The sequence below is a fragment of the Psammomys obesus genome, unplaced genomic scaffold (genome assembly GCF_907164565.1).
Source record: "Psammomys obesus unplaced genomic scaffold, mPsaObe1.curated_primary_1811, whole genome shotgun sequence".
NCBI lineage: Eukaryota > Metazoa > Chordata > Mammalia > Rodentia > Muridae > Psammomys > Psammomys obesus.
The window spans coordinates 19,890,728-19,917,786 of record NW_026596095.1 but is presented as its reverse complement, the minus strand read 5'-3'; the positions used below and the strand labels follow the sequence as shown (position 1 = coordinate 19,917,786).

The following is a 27,059-nucleotide window of genomic DNA, read 5'->3' as shown; positions in this document are numbered from 1 at the left end:
CACACATGTCCTCTCCTCACACTTGGTGAAGAAAAGTGTAAACAAAACACGACGAGGTGAGAGATCATGAGGCAAAAGCCGTGTAGGTAGGCAGTTGAAGTGTGAAGTTGACTCAGGGAATACTTTGAAACCTCTACGTTAAGCCTGATGTTTTTATAGCTACTAGACTACTAACGACCAGTAACAAGACACAATATATACTCTGACAGAGCTTGGGGCTGAGTGACCCAAATGAGGGGAAAATGTAAAAAAAAAAAAAAAAAAAAAAAAAGGTTTTTTATCCTCAGTAAAATCGTTTTTTGCATTTCTAAGACTCAGTGAACTCAGGGAGAAGGAAGTCTGGAGACAAATGCAGCTGCAAGCAGCTCCTCAGGTTGGTTCTACCGGTTGCTGCAGACTGGAGAGGTCCCTTGATGCACCTGATTGTCCTCTACGTCCCACGAGTCCCACCCACGACAACACAGAATGTTAGGCCATCAGAATACCTGCCTGAATGTGGGGGCGCAGAGATTAGGGGGATGAGCTCCTAAGCGCGGTGGCTGCGCCTGGCGGTGTTACTGAGTGGGCCGTGCTCTGCATTTCAGGCGCGTCCGCCAGAGGCCGCCTATGGAAGGTGACCGCGGAGCCACAGGCCTTCGCCCGCGAGGGCGGCCCAGGGTCGCAGCTCAGAACCTGACCGGGAGCGTGCGCCTACCTCCACTGACAGCGCCCAGCAAACCCTCCCCTTCCGCCGCTTTGGGCCGGCCACTACTCATGACGTCACGACACCAAGACGCAACCCCGAGGAAAGACCCCCAACTTCCGGCCGCCTGTGTCCCTTGCCCAAACAGACAGCAATGTGTACCAAGTAAGAAAGACGTGAGGGCAGAAATGAGGGAGGAGGGATAAAATGAGGAACGAGGGCGTTGCGTGGTCCAGGAAGAGGACGCGCTCGGGAAGCGGGGCTGATGTGGGGCGAATCGGTGAACCGCTCAGGCATTTGCCACGGCCACCCTCCTGGGTCCTTTCTCCCTGCCGTGGACCGCGGTCGGCCTGTCTCTTCCTACACCTGGCTGTAGCTTCTTAAGCGCGGCGGCCCACCGCTTCATGTGAGTGTCCCGAGGGGGTCTGGGGTCGATTGGTAGCAGTCCGGAATTCCCCTTCCCTTTCTCACTCGGGAAAGGGAACCTGATCTTCCGGGTGCCAGTAGGAAGCGTGGTTATAGCTCCATCCGCGTGCCACGAGAAAACAGGAAAGGCTTGACCCCTTTTGATTCAACTAAGTTTTGGAAATAAATCCATGGCCGAGGGGAAGCGTGCTACTGGAGGCAGAGGATGAATTCATGAGCTTGTTTACTTTTAAGTGACTGTGCAAAGGATTTCTAGTGTTTGTACCCGGGAGGAGTTGAAGAGGGAAATTGATTCAGCAGATATTAGAAGAGCCAGCTATCACTGCACGTCAGGCCACATTTTAGTTATCAGTAAAGATCCACAAAAAGAGTAGAAAGAATAGTCAACAAAACGAACAAAAGTTCCAATCATTGCCTCTCAGCTAGGTTTTATTGTTTGCAGTATTACAGTAAAAGTAAGTTGAACATTACGTATTTTAACATTGATTTATTTGTGGGTGTGCGTGCATGCCTGAGTTCCTGTGCAAAACTTGTGTGGAGGTAACTGTGGAGGCCAAAAAATTTCAGATCCCCTTGATCAGGAGTTACTGATGATTGTGAGCCCCTACGTGAGTTCTGGGAACCAAACTTGGGTTCCCAGCAAAAGAACTAAGTGCTTTTAAATGCTGAGCGATCTCTCCAGACCTCATGCCATATTTTAAATTATAAATACTGAACAGAAATGGTATTAAGCAGTAAAGAGGTGTATTATTTGACATTGTAATGTGGCCAGAGAAGGTTCTCAAGGAAAAGATGGCTTTCTGGGAAGGCGACACAAATAAAATTAACTATACAGGAAACTTTCAGTAAGAAGGCCAAGCATGCAAAAGAAACTTACCAAAATATCAAGGGTTTTCAGCAATGCTTGGGAGCTCAAAATTGAGAGTAGGGATTAGCTATGGATACATTAGCAAAGAGAGCTGGCTGAGCATGGGGAAGGGGAATGAAAACCAATAGAAGGTTTTCAGTAGCCAAGTAATGTTGTCCAACTTCTTTTTAAGAGGGTTACTCAATAGACTGAGGACAGAAGTGAGAAAGGAAATCAGTTAGGAGGCTTTTGCTTTCCCTCAGAGGAAACCTAATAATGGCTTCCACACAGGTCTAAGAAGTGTCCAGTCATATCCAGTGCTCATACACCGGGAACAATGGATGGCACGTTTTATTTTCATTAATAAGGCTTTGGGAAACACTTTTAAATGAATTGTGTGGATTTCCGAACGACAAGTTAAAAATCACAGTTTTGCCGTTTCATTCTTAAGTGAATCCAGATACTACATATAATTTCTCCTAGTTTACAAAATGAAGCTATCTTGGGAGGCGAAGGTTCGTCAAGGTAGATGATGTCATCCATTACAGTAGTATCTGTTCCTACCTGCATTCTTGAGTTAGAAGTGGGCAAGATGGTGGGGTTGAAAAGACTGCTTAACTTATTTTAAAACTGAACTGATGAAAAGTAGTTTAGTTTTGCAGTAAGATAATCACAGCAGACCTAGCTATGCCTTTTGCATTTTAAATATTTTACTGGGAGAAAAAGGTTTGAACTAATAGTCATACTATTATAAAAATATATGGGTTATCCTTTCATAGTAATCAGCGTTATAGGCACCTTCTCCCCTCATTGTCATCATTAATATATCTAGAACTTCCCGTGTCATCACTAATAAAGAGAAAAGTGACAAAATCTAGAATAAATAAGAACTTTGACAGAAAACAGTCTTAGGTCTATGGGTTTTAGCAAGGCTTAGTTTAAAAATTTACTAATGGGATTAATGCTAGTTGCTGTAAGATAGTTTGATTGTTTCGGAAGTATATTGTTCTTATATTTAATTGTAGTATTTGCTTGTCTTTAAATTCTGACTTTTGACATATATGTTAAATACCACAAGAAATTTTAAAGTGCCCTAAAAGGTACTGTGTTGCTGTCAATAAAATAACTTGGCAATTAGATTATGAAGCTACTGGGGGAAATGTTTAGAAGGTAAGATTAGTGCTGAAGGAAAGAGAGAAGAAACATGATTACTATTAATTCTAAAACACATTTTTCTCACATTTACATATCTGAAATTAGAGTGTATTTTATAATTATTGATATCTTAAGATCACCATAGACTGCCAGCTAATAACATAGTTTTCACTGTGTCATTTATGGATAATTACCATAAATATTAATATTGTTATTCATTCTGTTATATGCCATGTTGGTATTTAACTTACTAAGTATAATATCTGTTTTATATATACTTTTAATGATTGTGACTTAGAGTCAAAATGAAGTTACTATGTATTCAGAAATACAGGAAACTAAATAGTAATATAAAATAAGAGTCTAGGGCTAAATTTAAAAGTTTTTCAGTAAATATATATGAGATTTATTAGAATGGCTTATATGCTGTGGTCCATTTGGTTTATCAATGGCTGCCTACCAAGGGAAGTTCCAAGAATCTCGAAGTTGTTTACTTTATGAAGCTGAATGTCTCAGCTGGTCTTCAGTATGCATGATAATTTCAAAGAAGTAGTCTGTAATGCCAGCGAAGGAATGGATTTGCCAAGAATAGAATCTGGTACCGGAGTAGTTGGGGGTTAAAAGAAGTTACAGCCAAGGAGAGTGAGCTTCCTTCTTCCATGTCTTCTATAGGCTGCAAGCTGGTATGGCCCAATAAACCTTCTACCTCAGAAGTTCCAGATAGAAGTGGGTCTTTCCACTTCAAATTATTTAATTAAGAGGGAAAAAAAATCCTTCACAGGTATAGTGAGCCACTCCCGTTTTAGTTAATTCCAGGTATAGTCAATTGGACAACCAAGAATAGCGTTCACAACGTGTCTTAAGGGATAAAGAGCATTGGAGTAGCTGAATCTACAATCTGTGAAGGACATTCAATTATATACAGGTTGTATGCATAAATAAAATAGTAGGATGTCTATAAAGCTATTTTACACTTGATGGCATCATAGATTTGATGCAGTTGAATACTGAAAAGTATTACATCTAAGAAAAGTACCTTTTTACATAATTGTGGATTCTGAAGTCGTGAACTTAGGGATTCAGAGAATTTGAGTGGCATTTCCAGTTTATTTGTAGAATTCTTGTGCTATAAAGTAAAATTAAAACTTCACATAAAACTTTAATTTCCCAAAAATAACTAAGTTTTTTAAAAGCTTTAATTTCCAGTAACTTTAAAAAAAAGATAATGGTTTCTGACCTCTTAGTTCCAGAGTAGTTGTGAGTTAAAAGAAGTCACAGGCAGTGTGGATGAAGTAGGAATGTCCAGCACTGAGACTGCTAAGGTTAAGAAAAAATAAAGACAAGAATCTCCAAACGTAGTATCTTAGGTTGTGTTTACTCAGTTGTGTGTACTCTGAATTCATGCATTCGATATTATGTATAAGGAACATCATATAATTAATTGCTCTCTGTGTTTCATGAAATGTCATCATAAATTGAGACAAAAGTAATGTCATGAAAAAATTTTGATAATACCTTTTCAATGCTTTTTATATTTTGAGGGGTTTTAAAATATATTTTTATTTTATTTATTCACTTTACATCCTGATTATAGCCCCCTCCCTTTTCTCCTCCTGGTTCCACCCTACCTCCCTCTTGCCCTCTCCCCTCTCCCCTACTTCTCAGAAAAGGGGAGCCTTCCCCACCAACCCACCCTAGCACAGCAAGTCACATCAAGACTGAGCACATCCTCAATCCACTGGTCCACTGAGGCCAGGCAAGGCAGCCCTGCCAGGGGGTCATGATCAGAAAGCAGACAACAGAGTCCATGTCAGAGACAGCCCCTGCTCCTCTTACTAAGTGACCCACATGAAGATTAAACTGCCCATCGGCTGTAAATGTATAGGGGCCTAGGCCCAGTCCATGCATGATCCTTCAGTGGTGTTTCAGTCTCTGAGCCCCCTGCACCCAGGTTATTTGACACTGTTAGTCTTGTGGACTTTTGTCCTCTGTAGGTCCTTCTGTCCTTTCTCCCACTCTTCCACAAGGCTCCCTGTGCTCTGCCTAAAGTTTGGATGTGGGTTTCATCATCTATTTCAATCTGCTGAAACAGAGATGGAGCCTCTCAGATGATAACTTTACTAGGGTCCCACCTACAGGCATAGCAGAGTATCATTAATAGTGTCAGGGGTTGGCTCTTTTCCATAGAGTGGGTCCAGGCATTGGTTGGACTTTCACTCTATCTCTGTTCCATCTTAATTCCTATTTTTGTTATTACTTAATAAAGAAAAGAGGTTTCATTTTTATCAGTAACGTGCAAAAAATGTTTTTGCTGTGTTGCCTTTACTGCCCTTCTTTCCCTCTCTCTACATAAAGTTCCTTATGTGTACAGGTACTGTACATGCAATGAAGTGTTAAAACTATTTTATTATATTTTTAACAAGTTACCAATGTGTAAGCATCTCTCAAACCATCCAGACAATATGGGTTCCAGTAAATGCTAATGATGCTGTTTCTTTTAGGTTCCATCACTAATTAGATTGGAAAATGCTTGATAATTATGTTTGGAGAAATTACAGCATGCTCATTAAAAGAGCTAGCTCGAGCATCAGACAGACTTGAATTTCATTTCTCGTTAACTAACTGTATTACCTGGGCAAATTAATTTTAATTCCAGTTTTTTTTTTTATAATAGAGATGCAATATTCATAAATGATTCATGTACTTAGGTAGCAAGTAATAAGTATTCTACAGATGTTACCTATGTTATTCCTATTACCGGTGAGAAGTGTTGTATATGTTAGCATAATAAAAAGATATATGTATTTTAAATCTGTGTGTGCTTGTGCACACATGTGTATCTGTGTGCCTGCCTGTGTGCATGTGCACCATTATGTGCATGCCGGAAGCCTGCAGAGGCCAGAGGGGCCCTGGAACTGGAGTGGCGCTGAGTGTCCATGTGGATGCTGGGAACTATACCTGGGTTCTCTGCAAAAAAACCAGAAATGGTCTTAACACTGCACCATCTCTCCTGCCCCAAGGAGACTTAATATTTTTTAAAGTTTAACCTATACTTTGTAGTACAGTAAAATTATAATGGAATGATTAACATAAGATAGTAAATGAGCACTGGATCATCAGTCAAAGGTTTAAGCTTTCAGTATTTTTAAAGTAGCACCATCTCCCCAGACACAACTACATTAATTTTTCCCCTCGCTCTACCGTCTTTTCCTCTTTTATTTGAAAGCTCAGTGACTGTTTATTTTCTCTCTCTACTTTGAACCCAACAAGAGACAAAATGGGGGATTGTAAGTAAGATGAGATCATGGGCATGGACATAAATTACTTCTAGGGACCTGTCAGCCAACAAACAGGAAATAATAGTGTCAGAGTTTGCACATGCTTTGCTTAAAGACTTTGACCTTCCATCATTTTATTATTAAACCTGGGTGGCAAGGGTAACCCAAAACTTCATGATGGTGTTGATGATCCTAAGAAGATAGCTATACTAAACCCAACAACAGTGTTCAGGCAACAGCTGAAGAAGAGGCCGAGTGGAGGGACAAAGTCGGTGAGAATATCCTATATAAAACGACAAAAGTGAAACAAGGAGAAGTTGGTCACAGCCTGTTAAATGTGTTTTTCACTTAAGGTTTGTTGACTTGTAACCATCTTTTCTAAAGAATTGTATTTTTCTACCCTTAGTTGCCTATTGCCAGAAAACACAAAAAAATTAGATATCTGTTAGTTTCCTTTCTGTTGCTGAGATTAAAACCCTAACCAAGAGCAACCTGGGTGAGGAACAGTTTTATTTCCACTTAAGCTTTCAGGTAGCAGTGAAGTCAGAGTAGGTGGATGGCACTTTGATGCTAGCTCTCCTGCTCTTCATGGAGTCAGCTTTCTTATACAGCTGAGGACCATCTGCCCTGGGATAATAGCACTTGATTCACAAGAAAGGACTTCAGACGGTACTCTGTACTGTTTGATTCTGTGTGCTATACTGCCTCCAGTAGTTTGCTCGGTAAGTTCAAGTCGTTTTAATTTCCTTGGTCGTATGGCAATTCCTGTTTGTAGGTAAAGTATGCAAAGGTTTTCAAGTGGCTTCGATGTATTCCTAAAGTCAGGACAACTCACATAAATTAAGTTTCCTCTTAAAACACAAAGTTCAGAACTAAAGCAATGACATTTAATGGTCTGTATGCCAATGACAAATTGACACAGGGCATAAACAAATTATATCAGTCTATAAGTTACATTTTTATTTTTTTATGCCGTTAAGCCTTGAGAACAACATTAAACTAGAGAACTAGAAAAAAACCACAGCACTCACTAAGCAGCCCACTGTGTTCTAAGTTTCTTGAAGATAACAATTGTATAAGATACCTTTTTTGTTGTGTTCTGAGAACTTTGCTCACTGCCTTGCTTATGATAGTTTAGCCACAATTTTTCTGCTATGTGTCAAAAATCTTGATTAGTATTATTTAAGCTGTACCATTTTGACCTTCACCAGTCCAGTGAGAAATTTTTAAAAAGCCCCATTTCTTAAGAACTTAAAAGGCTATGAGAATATGTAGTTAATTTTTTTCAGATTAAATTCCTGTTTATATATTCCATGTTATTATCAACTGGTTTTATGGTGTTTTGGTTTGGGTTTTGCATTATCCCATCATATGGTAAACTTTGGGATATTTTAAAGGTTGATTTGCTTATGAAAAATATAAATATTTTTGAACAACTGTAATGTAGGGTTGATATTAAATGGTCATTTGCAATTTTAAAGCAGTCATGTGTTATTTGTTGAACAGTTTTCTTTATTATGAAATTGTTCAGTGAGTGACTTCATTGAAAATTGGTATTTCTGCAATGTTTTTGTCATTGTTCTATTTTTAACTATAAATTGGTGGTAAATAAGAATAATTTATATTGTTAATAATGCGTAATCTCAGTTTTGAGTGTGCTTGTCTTTATAGCAGCCAGTTTAACACAATGAGTTAATCTCAGGATGTTCAGTTATGTACATTTTACTGTACCTCAATACAATACTTTTCTTTGAATTTATTATAAAAATTCTGAAAAATGTTACAAAGGTCATTGGTAGGTCTCAGGTAGTCTGTATATCTAGAAACGAGGTCAACCTGAACTGTAGAAGGATTTCTGGCAGTTAGATAAAAGCCATCATTCCTCAGGAACTTTTGAAAGGGTTCCCCTCTTGGCAGAGGGGACATTGTGCATTCTCTGGAAGAAGGGACATATGGCTCTCTGTGGGGTTTATCAGTAGATCAAAGTGCATGCTGGCCTCTGGGCTGCTTCAGTATCATAAGTACCTGTTACACATTTCAAAGTCCACTAGCATCCTGCCCTTCCCCCTCCTTATATCCACATTATTCGGCCTCCCCACTCTCTGTCATTGCTTGATATCCTCCTGCTCTTTCCACTGTGCTCTTGTCTCTCTTGCTATCAGGCAATCTCCCCTATTTTCTCCTGCTCTGCTGCTTCCCTAGCCCTGGCCGTGTTCAGTCTACTTTCTCTCTGCTCTGGACTCTTCCAGATCCTTCTACATATTTTCTCTTATTCACAGTAAAAACCTTCCCTTAATAATGGAGTGGTTATGTCAGCAGTTTCTTTACTGCACCTCCTCAGATACTATGTTATATATGTTAGCATTATTTCTGAGTGGACGCATGATAAATGGTGTTTCTTCTAACTCGTGATTTTTGCCTTTCAATAGTTAGCCTTCTTTCTTCACACTCTTTCTGAAAATTTTCAGTGTACGTGACTTAAGATACAGTCCTCTAAGCCCTAGAGGACAGTAGGGCTTAGAGAAGGAAGGGAGTCAGCAGTTCTGTTTTCTCTGGAACACAGGTATGATGTTCACCAGCTCAGTGAACATTATTGTCCTTTTCCTTTAGTGTAGGATAACAAGCTCATTTTATATTCTACAGCATTTCAGGCTTTAAAGTTTTCCAGTCTTAAGTCTAGTTAAATAATATTTCTTTTCTGCACTTAAGAACAAAGTAGATTTTCTCTTCCAAACAGATACAGAAATTAGTTTACTTAACATTCCTGCCATATTTGCTTTTTTAAATGTTTCTTTCAGGGGTCACATGTGTGCATGTGGTACTATCAGGTAAGGCTGGTGCTGGTCAGCTTTCTTAGGTATCTCCTGCCTCCTTGCAAGGCTGGAATTATAGGTGGCTGCCATGCCTGCAGGCATATACATGGGTTTTGTGTCAAGCGTTTTAACCACTGAACTATCTGCTGCTTACTTCTGTTCTCCAAAGGAAAAATGTTTAAGGTATTGGTCAGTTATAGAAGAAAATGTTTTTCCTCAGATTGTTTTCCCAGCATCCTCTAAAATAGATGTATTCTTTCCACTTCCACAGTATGTTTATTACTTTCCTTTTAGGATTTTCTGCCGATTCTGGGCAAAGATGGCAACAAATGATGCTGTTCTGAAGAGACTAGAGCAGAAGGGTGCAGAAGCGGATCAGATCATTGACTATCTCAAGCAGCAGGTCGCTCTTCTCAAGGAGAAAGCAAGTGAGCACATATAAACACTCCAAGGAAATTGTGACAGGAAAATGTTGATTGTTATAACTTAATCATATTAATTATGCCTTTTAGAATCCCTTAATTTTAAGCATAAAAATATTCTAGGATTATGATAAATTAGAATTTATATATATATTGAATATAATATATAAATTATACACCATGCAAGGAGGTTTATTTTAGGGTGGAATGGAAAAAGAGAGGGACACAGTTGGAGAGCACAGAAGAAGAAAAAGAGGGATGGGAGGGGGACCCCAGGAGAGAAAGTCAGAGGGAGAAAGAGCAGTGACAGCCAGTTCTGTCTGGAGCACCCCTGGCTTATACCTGGTGACAGGTGATAGCACATCAGGTTGCTAGGCAACCCAGAGGCAGGCTATTGGGATCAGCTTGTGAACTAACATTGCAGTAAATGTCCTAGTTTGAGTTGTGTTATTATAAAACACAAAAAGCAACATGAAAAGGAAAGGGTTTATTTCAACTTAAAGCTTACAGTCTATCATGAAGGGAAGTCAAGGTAGGAACCTGGAGGCAAGAACTGAAGAAGAGGCCATGGAGGAATGCTGCTTACTGGCTTGCTTTTTTATATAACCAGGACTGCTGCCCAGGGGAGGTATCACCCACAATGAGTCAGGCCCTCCATAGTAATCATTAATCAATAAAATAACCTACAGACCAGTCTGATAAGACTTTTCTTAAATGAAGTTCATTCTTTTTAAGTGACTCTTATGTCAAGTTGACAAAAAAAGTAACTAGGGCAGTAGATATATAATTAGAGAAAATGATGATGTTTTAGGCCTGATAAATGAAAAGTCTTATTTTTTAAAATTAGTTCCAATATTATGAGAGGTTAGTGAATTAAATTGGGGACATGTACTGTTTTAAGGGTCAAGATGTGTATTTTCATATTCTTTGCTCTTTGAGTTTTTTGATAAATTGCTGTGGTGTGTACAAAAACATTACTAAATTTCTTAAGGATTTGATTTCATTAATTTAGTATTTCTCACTAGCCATTGTTGGTGCTGTAACTGAAATTCCAAAATGTGCTGTCGGTAATTGAAATAAATGCTTTTTCTCCTATGAAAAGCTAAGAATGACTTGCAGAAACCTGTCGTTTTAAATCTTTCTTTTCATGATGTTTGCTAGTATTTTCCTTATAACCCTTAATATTCTTTCCATTAATAAGATAAAGACATTGAAGATGACCTCTGTGAAACTATAAATATTGTAAATTGAATCCTCTTCATTAACATGGCTGTTTCCAGCTGGGCAGTGCATGCTTTTAATAAAAAAGGCTATTTTCTAGAGTCAACTAACATTTCAGTTTTGCTAATTACAAAGAGTAAAGAACCGTTCTAACCACTTTTCTAGTTATTTTTGGTGGCCTATCCTGTCATTCCTAGCTTATGTCCCATGTTATAATATTTTTTATGATTTCTTTTAAAATCCTTAAAGAAAACATTTTAAATGAAATGACCATCTTTAACTTAAAAAATTAAGACCTAACAACCATATAATATATAAGAGAAGAAAGTTCTAGTAATAATAATGTATATCTCAAGGGAAATATCATGGCATTTCATCAAGCACTAGCGGATATTGCAAGCTGTGTGTTGCACAATAAACAGGCACAGACTTACCAGCAATGGAGTAGGTGCGGGATTAGCTAATGCCAGACACATATCCAGTCTGCCTTGGCTTAAGCATCTCAGGCCAGAAGTAGGTTTTGCTTCTGTGTTTGATTTATTCTAAGAATAAGGAATGTGGACTAGGGTGTGACGCGGTGGTAGTCTCATACATATTTGAGGCCTTGGGTTTGATCCTGGCACTGAAGAAGAAAGCGATGAATGAATGAATGAATGAGCCATGAATGAAAGAGCACAGTGGACATATTGTGGTACTTGAGTTTTAAAAATTGCAGATATAATAAAGCTTTAAATGCATATGTATATGTAGTAGCTAGAAAGTTACTATTTACAAGGTTTACACTCATGCAGTTGCATACTAGAAAGTCCCACTAAACATCTGGAATCCCTGGCTCCTGACTAATAAATTCCAGACATAACTTTATAGTGACTACCTAGAATACTCCCGTCTAGGGGATAGTTCCTTCTCTGCTAAGAATCATTACTTCGTGTCATATTGTGTATTAGGTCCTAACAGTAGATTGGAAAATGTTTTTTCTGAGATTGGGGAGATGGCACAGTTGGTATGTTGTCTGCCACTCAAGCATGAGGATTTAAGTTCTACCCCTAGAACCCACATCAGAGCAGGAGCCTACTATTCCATTGCTGGAGCAACAGAAGGAGCCTTGGGACCTGCTGGCCAGCCAGCCTAGCTGAATAGACATGCTCCAGGTTCAGTGAAAGACGCTGTCTGAAAAAATAAGGAAAGTAACTGAGGGATATATCCCTGTGGACCTCTGGATACTACGTGCATACACACACAAACATACACACAGGCAGTTCCCTGTCCTGTTCTTTATTTTATAGATTTTTCTCCTCTTGAGTTAGCTGACTGGATCGGATATATGCCTTGAGTTGAGAATGTAGGGAAATGTGTGTACTAAACGTGCAGATGGATTTCCTTGTTTTTAAGCTATAGATCACAATTTACATTATGCACAGCTTCCAAGATTAGAGTCTGGGAGTCATACGCCCCATGTCCCAGTGACTACCAAGAGATTGTTAAGAATATTAATAAATATCAGATTGTCATAAAGTGCTGAACAAATACTGGTTTTTGTTTTCACAGCTATAATAATTTTTATGTCCTTGTGATATGATATTCAAACAAGACATTTTAAAGACATGTTTTAACTGAATTTTCTTGATTCTAGTTTTACAGGCAACTTTGAGAGAAGAAAAGAAACTCCGAGTTGAAAATGCTAAATTGAAAAAAGAAATAGAAGAACTAAAGCAGGAGCTAATTCAGGCAGAAATGCAAAACGGAGGTAAGTATAGAAATGCTGGGATGCATTTACGATGATGATGTTATCATTATTTATGTTTTGATGATGATGTATTTATTATTTAAGTTTTTCTGTTTATCTCATTATCCTCATGCCATTCCCACTACATTTCCCCCTCCTCTATAGGAAAACAAAAATGGAGACTTAGAAAAGGCAGTTGATCTCATTGAGATCATGGAAAGTGAGTGGTAAAGCTGGTGTTCAAAACTTAATGCTTTTCATTTTTTTTACTATGTACTTGAACTTGACCATTACTGCCATTGCTGTAGAAGACTTACTGAAAAAGTAGCTAAAGTAATTAGTTTACAGTTATTAAACATTTTCAGAAACAGTGTCCAGCTACATATCTTTTCGTACTCAAAAGACTTTAGTCAGCAGCTGTGCTCACACCTGTTACCCCAGGATCTGGAGGTTAAGGTGGGATGATTACTAGAAATTTGAGGCCACCCTGGGCTGCACAATGATTTCCAGCCAATTGTGGGCTTCAGATAAACCCAATCTCAAAAAGTAAAATAAAAAGTTGTCCTCAAATATCTTCATTTTATACACTGAGACAATGAAACTTGGAGATAGAAAGTTACTTTTTCTAAAAAAGAAAATCAAAGAACTTTTGTTACTCAAGCCATCAAATAATTATCAGTTGGGGTACACATTGTAAATAAAGTTAAAATTTTATTGACCTATTTAAAAACTTCCTCTCCATTTTCTGTGTGTGTGTGTGTGTGTGTGTGTGTGTGTGTGTGTGTGTGTATGTGTGTGTGTTTTGGCGTTGGGAGGCTGTATGTACACTTAATAATATGTGCGAAGCATGTGTTTTTCCATGCCTGTGGAAGCCTGAGGTTGATGTTTGTAATTACCTTTGATTGCTTTTCTACGTTGTTCTTTGAGGCAGGATCTCTCATCCAACTAAGAGCTTGCTGATGTGGTTAGTCTCACCAGGCAGCTTGCCGTGGTGATCTCCTGTCTCTGCCCCCTAGTCTGGAGTTACAAGCACTCCACACCCAGCATTTGGCATTTGTGTGGGCCCTGGGAATATTAATTTCAGCCCTCATACTTCGTGGCAAACACTTCTACTACTAAGCCCTTTCACCAGTCCAGTGAAGCCTTTGTCTATTACTGCCTTCTTTTGACATTCTGCCAACATGTTATTTTGAATGTTGTATGAATTCTTTTTAGCTAAATAAAATAAAGGGAAAAATAACAAATACTGACAGCTGTCATTTGTCTGTGGAAAATGTGAGATTGATGAGTGTTTTCTAAGACTAGTAGATTTGGAATGCAGCTACAGAATTAAACATAAGGTTTTAATAGTCTTAAAACTTTTTCATTTCTGTCAAGGCCAGAAAGTTACTCTAATCCATTTAACATGCTCTTACTACTTAGGCTTTTTTTCAAGGTCACTGATGATATGTAAGTTGTTTAATACATTAAAGAGTTGCTAAAGTGCTTTGCCTCTGTAAATAGTTTTGAGAAAAAGAGGGAGTGAGGGAAGGAAGAAGAAACAGACAGACAGATGGACAGACAAAGATTCCAGAGACCTGAAGGATCTATCAGATGCATAGAGCTAGAGTTACGGGTAGTAGTGAGCTGTCTGGCCTGGGCGCTAGGAACAGAACTCAAGTCCTGTGAAAGAGCAGCTACACGCCCTTAACTGCTGAGCCATCTTGCCAGCCATATCTGTAAACAGTTGCCATTTTTTAGGCATAGAAACACATAGACATATAATATGGTATCTCTACTTACTGCCTATGTAATGCGCCAATTTGTAAACTTTTTCATGGCTTAGGTTTATCATCTATAAAATAGTGATGTGGAATAAAATAGAATCTACTTAGGAAATTTAGAAGAATCATAGGAGATTTGAAAACTGTTTAAGATCTAGTATGTCCATGGTGAATATTAGGTCCTGTTGTTATTTTATAGTATTCTTACATTAGTTACAAATGAATAAATGGAAATAAAATTTTTTGTAACCTTAGTAATTGTTAAAATATACCTAATTATTGGTAAAAAAAAAAAATTTTTATAGCCTCAGATAATGGGTATGTGATAGTCATATACATTACATTTTTCTCTTATAAGGGTTCACATTTGTGACTTAGAAACCTGTTGTTCCACCTTGTTTGTGAATTTAACATGAATGACCCTTGGTTCATTTTCTGTATGTCAGTGAAGCAAATACCAGTCCCATCGGGACCTCCACTGCAGGCTGATTCTGCACTTTCTGCAAGTGTGACACCATCTTCATCAGTAACAACAACCTCCTCTTCCAGTAAAAAAGAACACATTAAAGGAGAGGGAGGAGAGGAAAAGAAGGTAAAAGAGAAGCCTGAAAAGAAAGGTACTTTTCGTCTTGACGTTTGACTGTTTTATCTGATAATATTTTTATGATGATAATGTGTCAATCAAAACATTTAGAACAGTCTCTCTTTAAGATTGAATCTGGAAGATATGGAGATGCTGATGACATTGTCAGGGAAAAATTGGGTTCTGTTATGCAGAGGAATCAGTGTTAATAAAAACATCAAAAGATAAGATGTATGACTAAATTTTGATGGATGCCTGGAGCTTTGTTCCAAAGAAGTCACTGCTTAAGATTGGCTTACAGTCATTTAGGAAAATAGGACAGTAATATCCACAGCAGAACATTCGAACTGAGGCATGGAGATGCTAAGGAACTGCTAAAAACAACATGGCAAGAAGCATCTGACCTTATTCATTAGATTTCTCTTTAAATCTGCTTTATAATTCATCCCTAAATTTGTCTTCTATTATACTTAGACTCAGGTAAAATTTTTTGGAAAATACAAAATGTCTGAATGCTTTATGAACGATGTAAGTCATTTTAGTATCCAGTACTTGTCACTGCCTTATGTAACTATCATTAGACTATGTTTAGAAGTACAGAGGATCAGTGAAAGCCAGTCAGCATCGAGATACAAAATACTCCTGAATAAAGAAAGATCTTATTCTTTCTTTAATCTGATGCTATGACTAGTCAACCTCCTAGTGAGTTTAGGCAGCAGTGTTAGAGGACAAACCCACAAAACTCAATTGCACTGTGTTCAGGACACTTCTGTCCAGTTAAACTTTCTGTCATGGTGGTTATATGCTGCATAGTTATTTTTCAACAGGGTAGCCAAAATCCAAATATAGCTATTAAGCACTAAAATAAATGTGGATATAGATAATATGGATATAAATATATTGTTATAGTTTATAATGCAGTATAGTGAATTCTGTATAATTTATCACATAAAAAAAACATGATTTTGATGTTTTTCTACTATATATCTTCATTTTTATAAAAATCTTTGTTAATCTATAGTGGAAAAGGAGAAATGTAAAACTATTCCTATTTAAACTAGTTCTGACTCTTTTGTGAACGATCTGTATGAATGACCAGGTCCTTTTCTGTGCCATGCAGGATTGTGTTTAATTCCTCTGTATTTCCTTGAGTGTCTTATGTTAACACATACTTGTTCTCCAGTAGTGCCTCTTTATGCACAGCTTCGCTTACAAGTTTGGCACTATAAGAAATTAACAGTGATGATTAAAATAAAATGGAATGCTAGAAATAATGTGCTACTCCTATTTGGTTGGTTTTTGAAAGAGAAATAGCTAAACTTATATAAAGGTTTTATGCCTTGCTCTTAATTTTTACTTTATGATAGAAATAAATGTTCTTATTTGTTTTTTTTTTTTTTCTTTTTTCTTTCTTTCTGAACTCACCATCCCTGGTACCAGAGTACCAGAGGCTTCTCCTGGTATTTTTTGTTTGTTTCATTTCTAATACTTACATATTCTTAATCCTTAGGAGAGAAAAAGGAGAAGAAGCAGCAGTCGACAGCAGCGAGTGCTGACTCTAAGCCAATAGATGTATCACGTCTGGATCTTCGAATTGGTTGTATCGTTACTGCCAAAAAACACCCTGATGCAGATTCGTTGTACGTAGAAGAAGTGGATGTGGGAGAGGCAGCCCCAAGAACAGTTGTCAGTGGACTGGTGAACCATGTTCCTCTAGAACAGGTGATCTGTCCCACTCAAGTGACTGCTGCTTGCCTTTGTCACTTCAAGGGATCTACTTATATGTGTTGCTTTAAATGATTATGATGTGAACCTCAGAATGCTTGGTAGGGAGCAAGTGATGGCTCAGGGGTTAGGAGCAGGACCCGGGTTGGGTTCCCAGCACCCACCTGACAGCTGACAATCTGTAACTCCATTTCCAGGCTCTCCAACACCTGCTTCTGACCTTCCTATGCAACAGGCATGCTCTTTGTGCATATGTGTGTGTATATATATATATATATATATATATATATATATATACACACACATATGCAAAACACATATAAAAATAAAAAAATAATGGTGTGTGAGGCCACCACAGACTTAAAGGCCTGTAGGATAAAATAAATCCAGTAGGACAGAAAGAAGAAAGCATCGTTTCCCCCTAATTTTTAATCTCTGTGTGTGTTTGTGTATTAATATATGTGAGTGGTGTGTTTTAAGAATGAGTGTGGGGTCAGAAGACAGTCTAGGGTGTAAGCTCTTACCTTCCACCTCTTTTGAGATCGAGTCTCTTGCTGTTCGATACTATATAGACATGAAAGGTGGTACCAGAATGTTTTAGTTCTCTTTCATAATGTTTAAAATAATTACGTGGAATTTCTCATGAATATATGAATATTTAATTATTTAGAAATTGGGATTGAGTTTTGTACCCTTCACCGCTTTCTCGGAGCAGAACTGACAACAGTTCTCAGTCTCTGGTCTCCCTAGCAGGTACTCATGTACAGCTTCATCCTTGGTGTAAGTGAGGTGGAGGGTCAGCTCTGGCTGGGGTTTGTCACTACAGTGCTTGTAGTGCTGGATGGTTAAGGTGGCAGTGAGTAGTTTCCTGTATTATGTCCTAGTAAGACAAGAATGACACTATGTATTCTGTCTTTCATGTTGCTGGTGATGTGAGGTTTTGGGTCTAATTTGAGTTGTTGTATACTACTAATTTTACTACTACCCAAACATGGTACAATTCTGATCAAGAATGCAAGGACACTTTAATGACACTTCCACATGCTCATTCCTTTAATATTTTTCGTGCCTAATTGTCTGAACCAGTAAAGACTGGGTTTTCATTATTCCATGAGAGAAATTTAATTGTTGGGAGGAAGTCATATTTTGAAATACCAACATATCCTCTGCTGTTGGAATTTTGGCACTCAGTATGTGGTTTGATAAAGCATAGCTACAATTTCCATTATTGTGTATTCAGATGTTAATTATACTCCAGTAAGAGCAGAGCTGGGCATTTAGAATATGTAAAAGGAATTACAGTCTATTCTATGAACAGTGCCCTTTCATGATAACCATTTTGAAATCAGATTCATAGTCTGTGATACTATCCTCAGAGCAGTGTTTCTGGGAGTTCTCTGCCTTGATGCACTTAAGTTTTAAAGCCCTCTTCTCAAGAATTTGTTTTCTTTATTCTCTCCCTTCACTTTTGAATACCACATTCTTGAAAAATTAAATGTTTGTTTTAAAACTGTAAAAGCAGCGGAAAGAATCAGGGCGGCAGCGTTCAGTTTGCTCTTTCTGGATGTTGTCTGCAGTGGTTTGAATTGTCAGCTCATCATGTTTGCTCTGATGCTTCAGGGCTGTTGCAAAGGCTGGGGACTCAGTGTTAAGACCGCTCTCCCTCTCTGTTTAATTCCTCCCTGCTGCTGCTTGGCTGTTTTACTCTGGATAAATCCATATTGTTCATTTGCACTTCCAGATTCAAGTATGTATTGGACACCTAGTATGTACCAAGCACTGTTCCACACAAAAGATAAAGTAGGTTATTAGAAAAGTTACTTTGAAAGGAAAACAAAACAAACGAAAAACCCTGCTCATAAGAAATGTTTTTTTTAAGTGAAATTTGCTTTTACATGAGCATATAAAAAATAATAACAATATAAGTGAACCTATAGCATTAGAGATAAACCAGGAAGAAATTAGGAAAGACTCTTGGCTAAATCAAGTTTGGGATGCTATTGCCACTTTATACAAAGTGCTCAGACAAAAATATTCCATGGAGAAAGTGACATTTGAGTCATGTGTCCTCTGCCAAGCATCTGGAGTAGCCCAGTTCCAGGGAGATGAGAGTAAAGAGTGGAGAATTATGGGAGAAGAAATGGTGGTGCTAGATGACAGGGTCCTCCCAGAGATCATTTTAAAGAGTTCAGATAGGAGTAACACGAGAGCCGTTGTTGTTGGCATTTTGTCCAAAGAAGTTACAAGAGCACTGCATTATTCTTTGATAGGATTGTCCTTACTGCTTTCTTGAGGGGTGGCTGCATGATAGATCAATGAAGATATTTCTCCATTTTTAAAAACCAATTTGTTTGATGCACGTATGTACACCCCCCACATTTACTTTCCTTTTTTTTGAAGCAGGGTATTTTTTTATGTAATTTTGGCTGACCTTGCATTCAAAAAGATCTTCTTACATGCCTCCTGAGTTCTGGGAATAAAAGTGTGCCAGTCTTTATAAAATTAGTCTTTTTATTTGTTTGTTTGTTTATTTATTTATTTATTTGTATTTCAAGCCATGGTTTCTCTGTGTAGACAAGGCTATCTTGGAACTCACTCTATAGACCATGCTGGCCTTGAACATAAGAGATCTTCTTGCCTCAGCCTCCCGAGTGCTGGGATTAAAGATGTGTGCCACAACAGCCAGGCTTGGATTCTCTCATTTAATATCCAAGCCATCTCTATGTCTTTAAAGCTAGATTCTTAAGAGAACTAGGAGAATGAAGCAGCTGGTTTTGAACCAGCTTATAGTGGAAACATTTCCTGTGTGGACTTTCCAGGACTTATTTCAGTAGCCATTGTGCAGGGCTATTTCTATAAACATCTAGCTGAATGACAAGTTCAAGACAGTACTAGTGAGCATTCTCACTTTAGGCAGACACTTGGCCTATAAAAGTTCCTGCACCCATTTGTCTATTAGTTTCCCAAAGAAAAAGAGCAGTTATCTTAGAGCCTGAAAAGGCTGTATTTATTTAGTTAAGGTACAACTCTTACATAGATTTGTTTTTATAATTTGTTACAATGTGATATTTTCAAGTGTTTGAGGAAGGGGTGTTATTTGTGAAGGGCATTCAAGGCATGTTTTAGTTGGTGTACCTAGAAATAAATTTATACCGAATTTGTTTAGAGAGCCATCTTTTCTCAAGGTTACATCTTTTATTTTCTTCTTAAAGCTGTAATCTTTTGTGTCTTTTGTTTTAATTAAGCCTGGAAAGGATTGGAGTAATTTATTTGTTAGTTGGGATAAAAGTTAAGATATTTCAACTCTGGAAGATTGAAGCAATTTCTTTTAACTCTTCTCCACATTATAGAAATAGCTCCAGTGTTAATTGTGATGTGTACAATGTTTGAATTATTAAGTTGTTAGTTCCTCTTTAAGAAAGAATGGGTTGGGGGTGTTGCTGGGAGGGAGAGTACAAACAAGGTCTGTACAAAGTCTCCAGAAAAGCAAAGGAATCTTGCATAATATTAGAAATGGCCAGATGTGTAGAGAAAAAATGTTTATGTAAGTGAGTTCATTTATTTTTGTTCTAACACTAAGGTAAATAATTTAAATGCTTGTTGTAATTTGATCCTGTGACAACTCCTAAATTCAATGTGTTTTAACTAGTTTTTTTAGTGAAACAGCGGTCAACTTCCTCGGTTTCCAATTGGTTGTAGTTGAGATTTTACATTGAACTGGTTCATGCAGTTATTTATTCTTTCAATAAATATTTAATTAAAAATTTTCCACTAGGCTGTAGAGATGGTGTAGTGGTTAGGAACACTGGCTGCTCTTCCAGGGTACCCTGGTTCAGTTCCCAGCACCCTCATGGAGACTCATGACCATCTACAACTCCAGTTCCAAGGGATCTGATATCCTCTTCTGGCCTCCACAGACACCAGGCACACAGGTGATAACAGATATGCTTGCATGCAGACTCCCATATATACATTTGAGGAAAAACAAAGCATCCATATACATTTGAGAAAAGATTTCTACTATCGTGCTTATGCCATGCCAAACTGAAGGATTTTCTTTTTATGTTTATGCAAGGTCTCACTCTTATTTTCATGCAAGACTTCATAACAAAAAGTAACACAGAGACACTTATATCCACAAAGGTAGCACATTTGATAAGTAGAGAGTAGGTGTGCCTGGAGTATTCTAGATGTGATTATTCTAAATCTCTATACATATTTAATCATCACTTTCGTTCTGCACAGATGCAAAATCGGATGGTGGTTTTACTTTGTAATCTGAAGCCTGCGAAGATGCGGGGAGTACTGTCTCAAGCAATGGTGATGTGTGCTAGTTCACCAGAAAAAGTGGAAATTCTGGCCCCTCCCAATGGGGCTGTCCCTGGAGACAGAATTACTTTTGATGCTTTCCCTGGTAAGTACCTATAATTATGTAAATGGTTTGGAGACCAGTTTTTAAAGTGATGTTTACAAAGCTTAGAGGTTAAAACCATTCCTGTGTGTGTGTATGCAAAGGCCTTTCATGAAACTGGATTAAAATAGCACAGAGTGTATAACATAACCATCTTACTGCCTATAAAGTCACACATAGGAAGTACTACAAAGGTTTTGTCTCATGTAAAATGCTTATAGTCATACCTACAGGACAGTATGACACAGATGTGGATCAAATTAATGTCCTGCAAAAATCACCAAAGCTGTAAATGATAACACAAAGGCTAGCAATGGAAAGTCAAGTTCCGTTTATTCACTTTGCTTTTTTTTTGTCATAATCCTATGACAGCTGAAGTGTTGTAATACAGGAGAAATTGGGAGAGTTTCTTGTCATGTCTTACTACATTTGGAGATAATGCCTCACCTACAAGCCAGGCCATCCTCCTGCTTTCTCCTCCCACGTGTTGGAATCACAGACATGAGCCACCATGACTAGCTTAAGAAATAGGTCTTTGAAGCAGAAGAAAGGATGCCTGCCAGATGTAGAAAACGTTTATCAAAACAAGAAGCAGGCTAGCTAATCTCTTCTCAGTAGGAGCCGCCTGTAGGGGAGCCGCCTTCGGGCCACAGACATCCCGGAGGAGTAAGCTATAGTGGACATGTGTGCACACACTGTCAAAATCCATACTTGGCAAACACCCCAGAGAGTTTTGCAGCCCCTCTGAGCCTTTCCCGAGAAGGCTTTGGCGCTCTGCTGAACTGATACATTGGAGTCCTTGGCATAGCTGTGCCCATGTCAAAACACACATTCACCCAGGGCATCTTTTACCCCGCGTTTCCTCCACTCCGAAATATGGATATGTCTCAAACTTTATAGATGAGAAACCGTTATAACCTAGGTGTTAATGAGTTTTTTGTTGTTGTTGTTTTTGTTTTTACTTCATTGTTATTACCTGACTGTTACTGTGGGAAGGCATTGTTCCCTGAGTTTCTCTCTGACCCAGCATTTGAGGTGCTAGCATGGATTTCTTGCTTTCACGTGTTCTTGAATCTCTACGTTGGTTTGGCTGTCTTCATGTGCATGCTTCATTCTCCTCAGTCTGGTATTTTGTCCTAATTCTCTTCTTGTTCATGAAGCACTTGAATGTTCTCGAAAAGTTAATATTTATAAAGAGAACCAAACTTCACTACATGAGTTCACCTAAATAGTAATTTTATCACTTAGAATATGCCCAACCACACTGAACACTATCAAATAACTGATCAGATATGGTCCGAGTATTCATTTTATGTAAGCTTCCATATCAACTTATGTTTCTGGCACAGTAAATCTGACAAGTAAAAGGGATTTAATACCATACACAGTCATCTGGTCTTCGAGTGTTTTGTTTTGTTTGGGTTTTTTTCCTTATGAAGCCAAGGCTGTCAGTGATTTAGTTTTTTGTATCTTTTTTACATTGTGAAGCTGAAAGTATCCCCTGGAACTCCACTGTGCACTTGACATGTTCATTGTCTAGAGGTTGGCATGTTTATTAAAGACTTGTTGTAGAAATCACTCTGGGGACTCACATCTTTGAATTGCTATTTGGCCTTTAAAGAAGTTTTCCACTTACCTATTTTTTCCTATTACAAAGCCAAAAACTCCCATAGAGTTTAGAGGATGCCAAATAATATGTGTATAATAACTAAAACACTTCCCATCCACCCAACACTTTTTAAAATCGAATTGAGGACAACAATAAATTTTTATAATTATAATTTTTAAAAATTTAATTTTATAAATTTTAAATATACTAACTGGTCCCTAAAGCTCCAAGTAGAAATAATTTTAAGTTCATTTTTGTAGCCAGAAGATAAGGGTTGTGATAGATTTATTTTAGTTTTATATATAAATTTCTGAGACTGCACCATTTATGGTCTAATAGTAAATGGAAATTTACATTCAGGCTTTTAAATGATATGGTCATGCTTATATCCATTCATAATGAGCCTCAGCAGTAATAAAAATTAATAATCACAAAGTATAGATTCGCCTTTTGAATTCCTTTATTTTTAAAAATCAAAGTTATCTGTGCTCAGTTTTTCTTCTCTAAGATCAACTTTACTCAGGTTTCCTTCTCTGCTAATTCTCTGCTATGGTTAAGGAGCTCCCCCATTACTCGGTGGAGCACCATGGCTGGTTTTCAGGCTCGCTCTTAACCCAGTAGCATATTCTGTCTGTCTTCTTTCTCTTCTCATCGCCTTTTCATCCTTTTTTGTGGGCTGATCTACTGTGAGCTCTAACTGAGCACCTCAGACCTTGGTCTTTGGACCATTTTCCTTCCTTCACAAACTCTCCTTGCTGATTTCATCCAGCTGCGTGGCCAACTGTCTAGGAGACTTTTTACATGTCCCAAGGAAGAATATATGTCTCTGTCTTTTAAAAAGAGATGTATATATTTTACTTGTTTGTGTGCCTGTGTGTGTGTGTGTTTGTACTTTGTGCATGCCAGTGGCCACAGAGGCCAGAAGTGGACATTGGGTCCCCTGCAACTGAAGTTACAGGCAGTTGTAAGCCACTAGACGTGAGCAGTGGAAACTGAACCTGAGTCCTCTGCAAAAGCAGCAAGTGCTGGTAGTAAGTGCAAGTGCTGTGCCATCTCCAGCCCTCCATGGCCTAAATGTCGCTCCTTTCCACAGTATTTCCTCTCATAATACAGCCTAGACTGATGCCAGATTCGTCCTTCTACAGTAGGTATTCCTATGTGCAGGTGCTGACCTTTGGCATATGTGTAGCAGGCTGGAAGGCTTTACAGTACTTAATTTGAAGCTCTTGCACTGTCATCACCAGCGATTTTGGTAGTATGGCAAAAAGGAAAAGAAGTTAGGAAAATAACAAAAATGAGGATAGGCTTCTCTCTAAGATAAGCTTTACTTTTAAAAGATATTTGAAATATGTTTACTTCTTTTTACATTTTATTGTGTATATCGTGGGGGGGGGATTTGTATGTGTAGATACCATGAGTATGAATGTGGACATCAGAGAACTATTGGTAGTCAATTCTCTTTCTACCGTATGGGTCCTGAGGATCAAGCTCAGGTTGCCAGGCCTGAGTTTTACCTGATTTGACTCAGAGTTTAATTTTCTCTCATAACTAGCCTTATGCTCTATTGAACAGTGCATTATTTGATAATCAAATCATGAATTCAACTGTTCAACTGTTAGTATCAAGTGTTCCTAATGTAAAAGGTAAAATTTCAAAGGATAGGTGCACCGAGAACTCAGCTTAGTTCTAGACCACACCCAGAGAGAGACTATCGATCTCCGAGAAGTAAGTCACATGAACCTTTTGGTTTGCTTTGGGGCCAGGTGTGGTTGCGCATGACTTTAACCCCAGCACTAGGGAGGCAGAGACAGGCAGACAGATCTCCTAAAAAACAAGTTATATTTACACTATGATTATTAACTGCGAGTAGCATCATGTGTAAGAAAGAATGGAATGCAATAGAGCTTTAAAAAAATGCATAGTACTAAAAAATTCTAACGATTGCTGAGCCTTCCCCGTAATACCATGGTTCTGGTGTAGTGTGCCTTGCTGTTGGAGGCTCCTGATTGGTGAGGAGAGTGGTTGGCAAAAGCTGAAGTGGCTGCAATGCTCTCTTAAAATAAGGCAGTGGAGTTCACCATGTGATAGACATTTCAAGTTCTGTTGCGTATCTCACAGTGTGTGGACACAAGCAGTGCCTCACCCAGCAGCTTCACATGAAATTGCGGTGGTTTGGGCTCATCTTCAGGTTCCACTTGTAGTTTTCTTGTCCCTTATCCACAGTTGCAGTTACTTCCTCTACTGACATTTTGCTTATCTCAGAGTCATCTGTGGGCTTGGAACTTCTTTCTTCCAAACCTGTTTGTGTTGCTGTTTTAGCTTCAGTGCACAAGAGATCTTAGTGGCATGTAAAATAGTGAATACATAATAATTTTCAGCTTTGCCCAGGGGAATCACTGCTTGGGACAGCTGTTACCTTATAAAACGTTTTTAAATAATAAAACTTGAAATTTAAAATAATCCTTGACCCCTGGGCTGCAGAGTGTGTGCTATGTTAGGTATGAAGAAATCATATATCTCCATTACAGCACTTTGATGCCCAGAAAGGATATTTTGAAAGGAATTTGTTTTTACTGAGCTATAGTCTCAACAGTGGGCCTAGTATATTCTATAACTTTCCAGTAATACGATATATTCTATTATTTCCAGTAATAAGATAGTCTGATTCCTTATCAGTAAGTATAAGAGGGCCTAGTATATTCTATAACTTTCCAGTAATATGATATATTCTATTATTTCCAGTAATAAGATAGTCTGCTTCCTTATCAATAAGTATAAGAGTTACTTACTTGGTCTGTTATTTATCTTTAAACTTAGACCAGATACTTTCCTCCTTATTTGTCTTGTGTTGATTGTAAAGTACACATTGCCAGTTATTGCAAATAGAGGGATTAGTAGTATATCCACGTATTCAAGGGCCACTTGTTTCCTTTGTAAGGCGCAGCAGGGCTTATCAGGAGGCCAAGTGCTGTCTTAGTAGAGGTGGGCTCTGATGTCATGTTCTGCCTGTGCCTGCTGCTTGTGTGACTGAGCAGTTTATCTTCTCTCCTTCCCTTTCTGTATGTAGTACTAGGATCAACTGTTGCATACATTTCAGGCAATAGCATGTGCTCCTGGTGTTTAGAAAATGCTGCTTTTGTTCATACACAGGAAAGCATGAACTGCCCCCGCCAGGTGTAAAAGTCCATCTCATCTCAGATTTTCTTTACACGATGCTAGCATAATAATGTTAGGCTGGAGATGCACCTTAAATGATAGCATGCTTGCCTAGCAGTCTTGAAGCCTTGAATTCACTCCCCAACACTGTAGTAAAAGCAAGAATGATGATAACTTGGGAAAAAAAAAATATTAAGCCATATTACCTGTAAAATAAAATACTTAAAATATGTTTAGTATTTCTAAGGAAATAATGATAATCATTTTATTTTACCAATCAAGAAGAGACACTGCTTAGGGGAAAGCAAGGTTAGTAAGGATTCCGATTAAAGTTAAAAGTCAGGTGGTGACAGCAACCTCTTTCCCAGAGCATCTGAGTGAGTCTGAGGGTTACTTACATAACTTTTTCCCCCCCTCACAGGAGAGCCTGACAAGGAGCTGAACGCTAAAAAGAAGATCTGGGAGCAGATCCAGCCTGACCTGCACACCAATGATGAGTGTGTGGCCACATACAAAGGGGCTCCCTTTGAGGTGAAAGGGAAGGGAGTTTGCAGGGCCCAAACCATGGCCAATAGTGGAATTAAATAAGTGAGGAGCTCTGTAACTGAAGACATTGGAGAAACCTTAACAACAATAAAGGACTATATTTGTCATTTACACATAAAATATGTCTTGCTCAGTTTTTTGTGGACTTTTTTTTTTTTAATCTTGCTATAAGTCTTTTTTCAGATATTTTGTCACGGCAAAAGAAGGCTGATTATCAGAAACTTGGTACCCAGAACTAGGGACACTGCTTTAATGATGCCTGACAATATAGTTTAGAAGCCCTTGGGACTGCTTTGTTCAAGAGTTTCAAAGGTGTGGTTTATGCCAGTCAGTGGGGAAAAGGTTGTTCTGCTTGGACCTCAGATTAATGCTGATCAGAATGCAGGCAGTAAGGACTGTTAACTAGGTTTCAGACAAGAGTAAGAACTTGGGTTAGAGTTGGACTAAAGGTCATTCCTGTTATATCAGACAAAGAATTTGTTTACATTCCATTCAAGCCCTGAGATTTTGTGTGAAGCTGACTTTAAAGGTGACAGACCATCAATCCTCACTCAGAAAGGCAATTGGGACAGACATCAGAAAAGGGAGAAAATAGGTAACAGGATAGGAGCCTACCACGGAGGGCCTCTGAAAGACTAACCAATAGGGTATCAAAGCAGATGCTGAGACTCATAGCCAAACTTTGGGCAGAGTGCA

General features: G+C 38.3%; 2 protein-coding genes across 4 annotated transcripts in view; one reads left to right on the top strand and one right to left on the bottom strand.

Moving 5' to 3' along the window:
- Positions 1–727, bottom strand: part of Tbck (TBC1 domain containing kinase) — a 170,105-nt gene extending 169,378 nt beyond the window's left edge. For 2 of the 3 annotated variants that reach the window (XM_055628139.1, XM_055628142.1), the window contains exon 1: positions 490–727. The gene's annotated coding sequence lies outside the window, so the exon portion shown is untranslated. Of the gene's footprint in view, positions 1–485 lie in introns of all 3 variants that reach the window. The other variant, XM_055628141.1, reaches the window with a different exon arrangement.
- A 74-nt stretch (positions 728–801) lies between these two features.
- Aimp1 (aminoacyl tRNA synthetase complex interacting multifunctional protein 1) lies at positions 802–26,483 on the top strand. Its single transcript, XM_055628143.1, has 7 exons — positions 802–1,088; positions 9,496–9,629; positions 12,478–12,591; positions 14,780–14,950; positions 16,427–16,638; positions 20,887–21,055; positions 26,239–26,483. Coding segments are annotated over exons 1-7 (969 nt in total). The 5' UTR covers positions 802–1,086; the 3' UTR covers positions 26,406–26,483.
- The last annotated feature ends 576 nt before the right edge of the window (positions 26,484–27,059 follow it).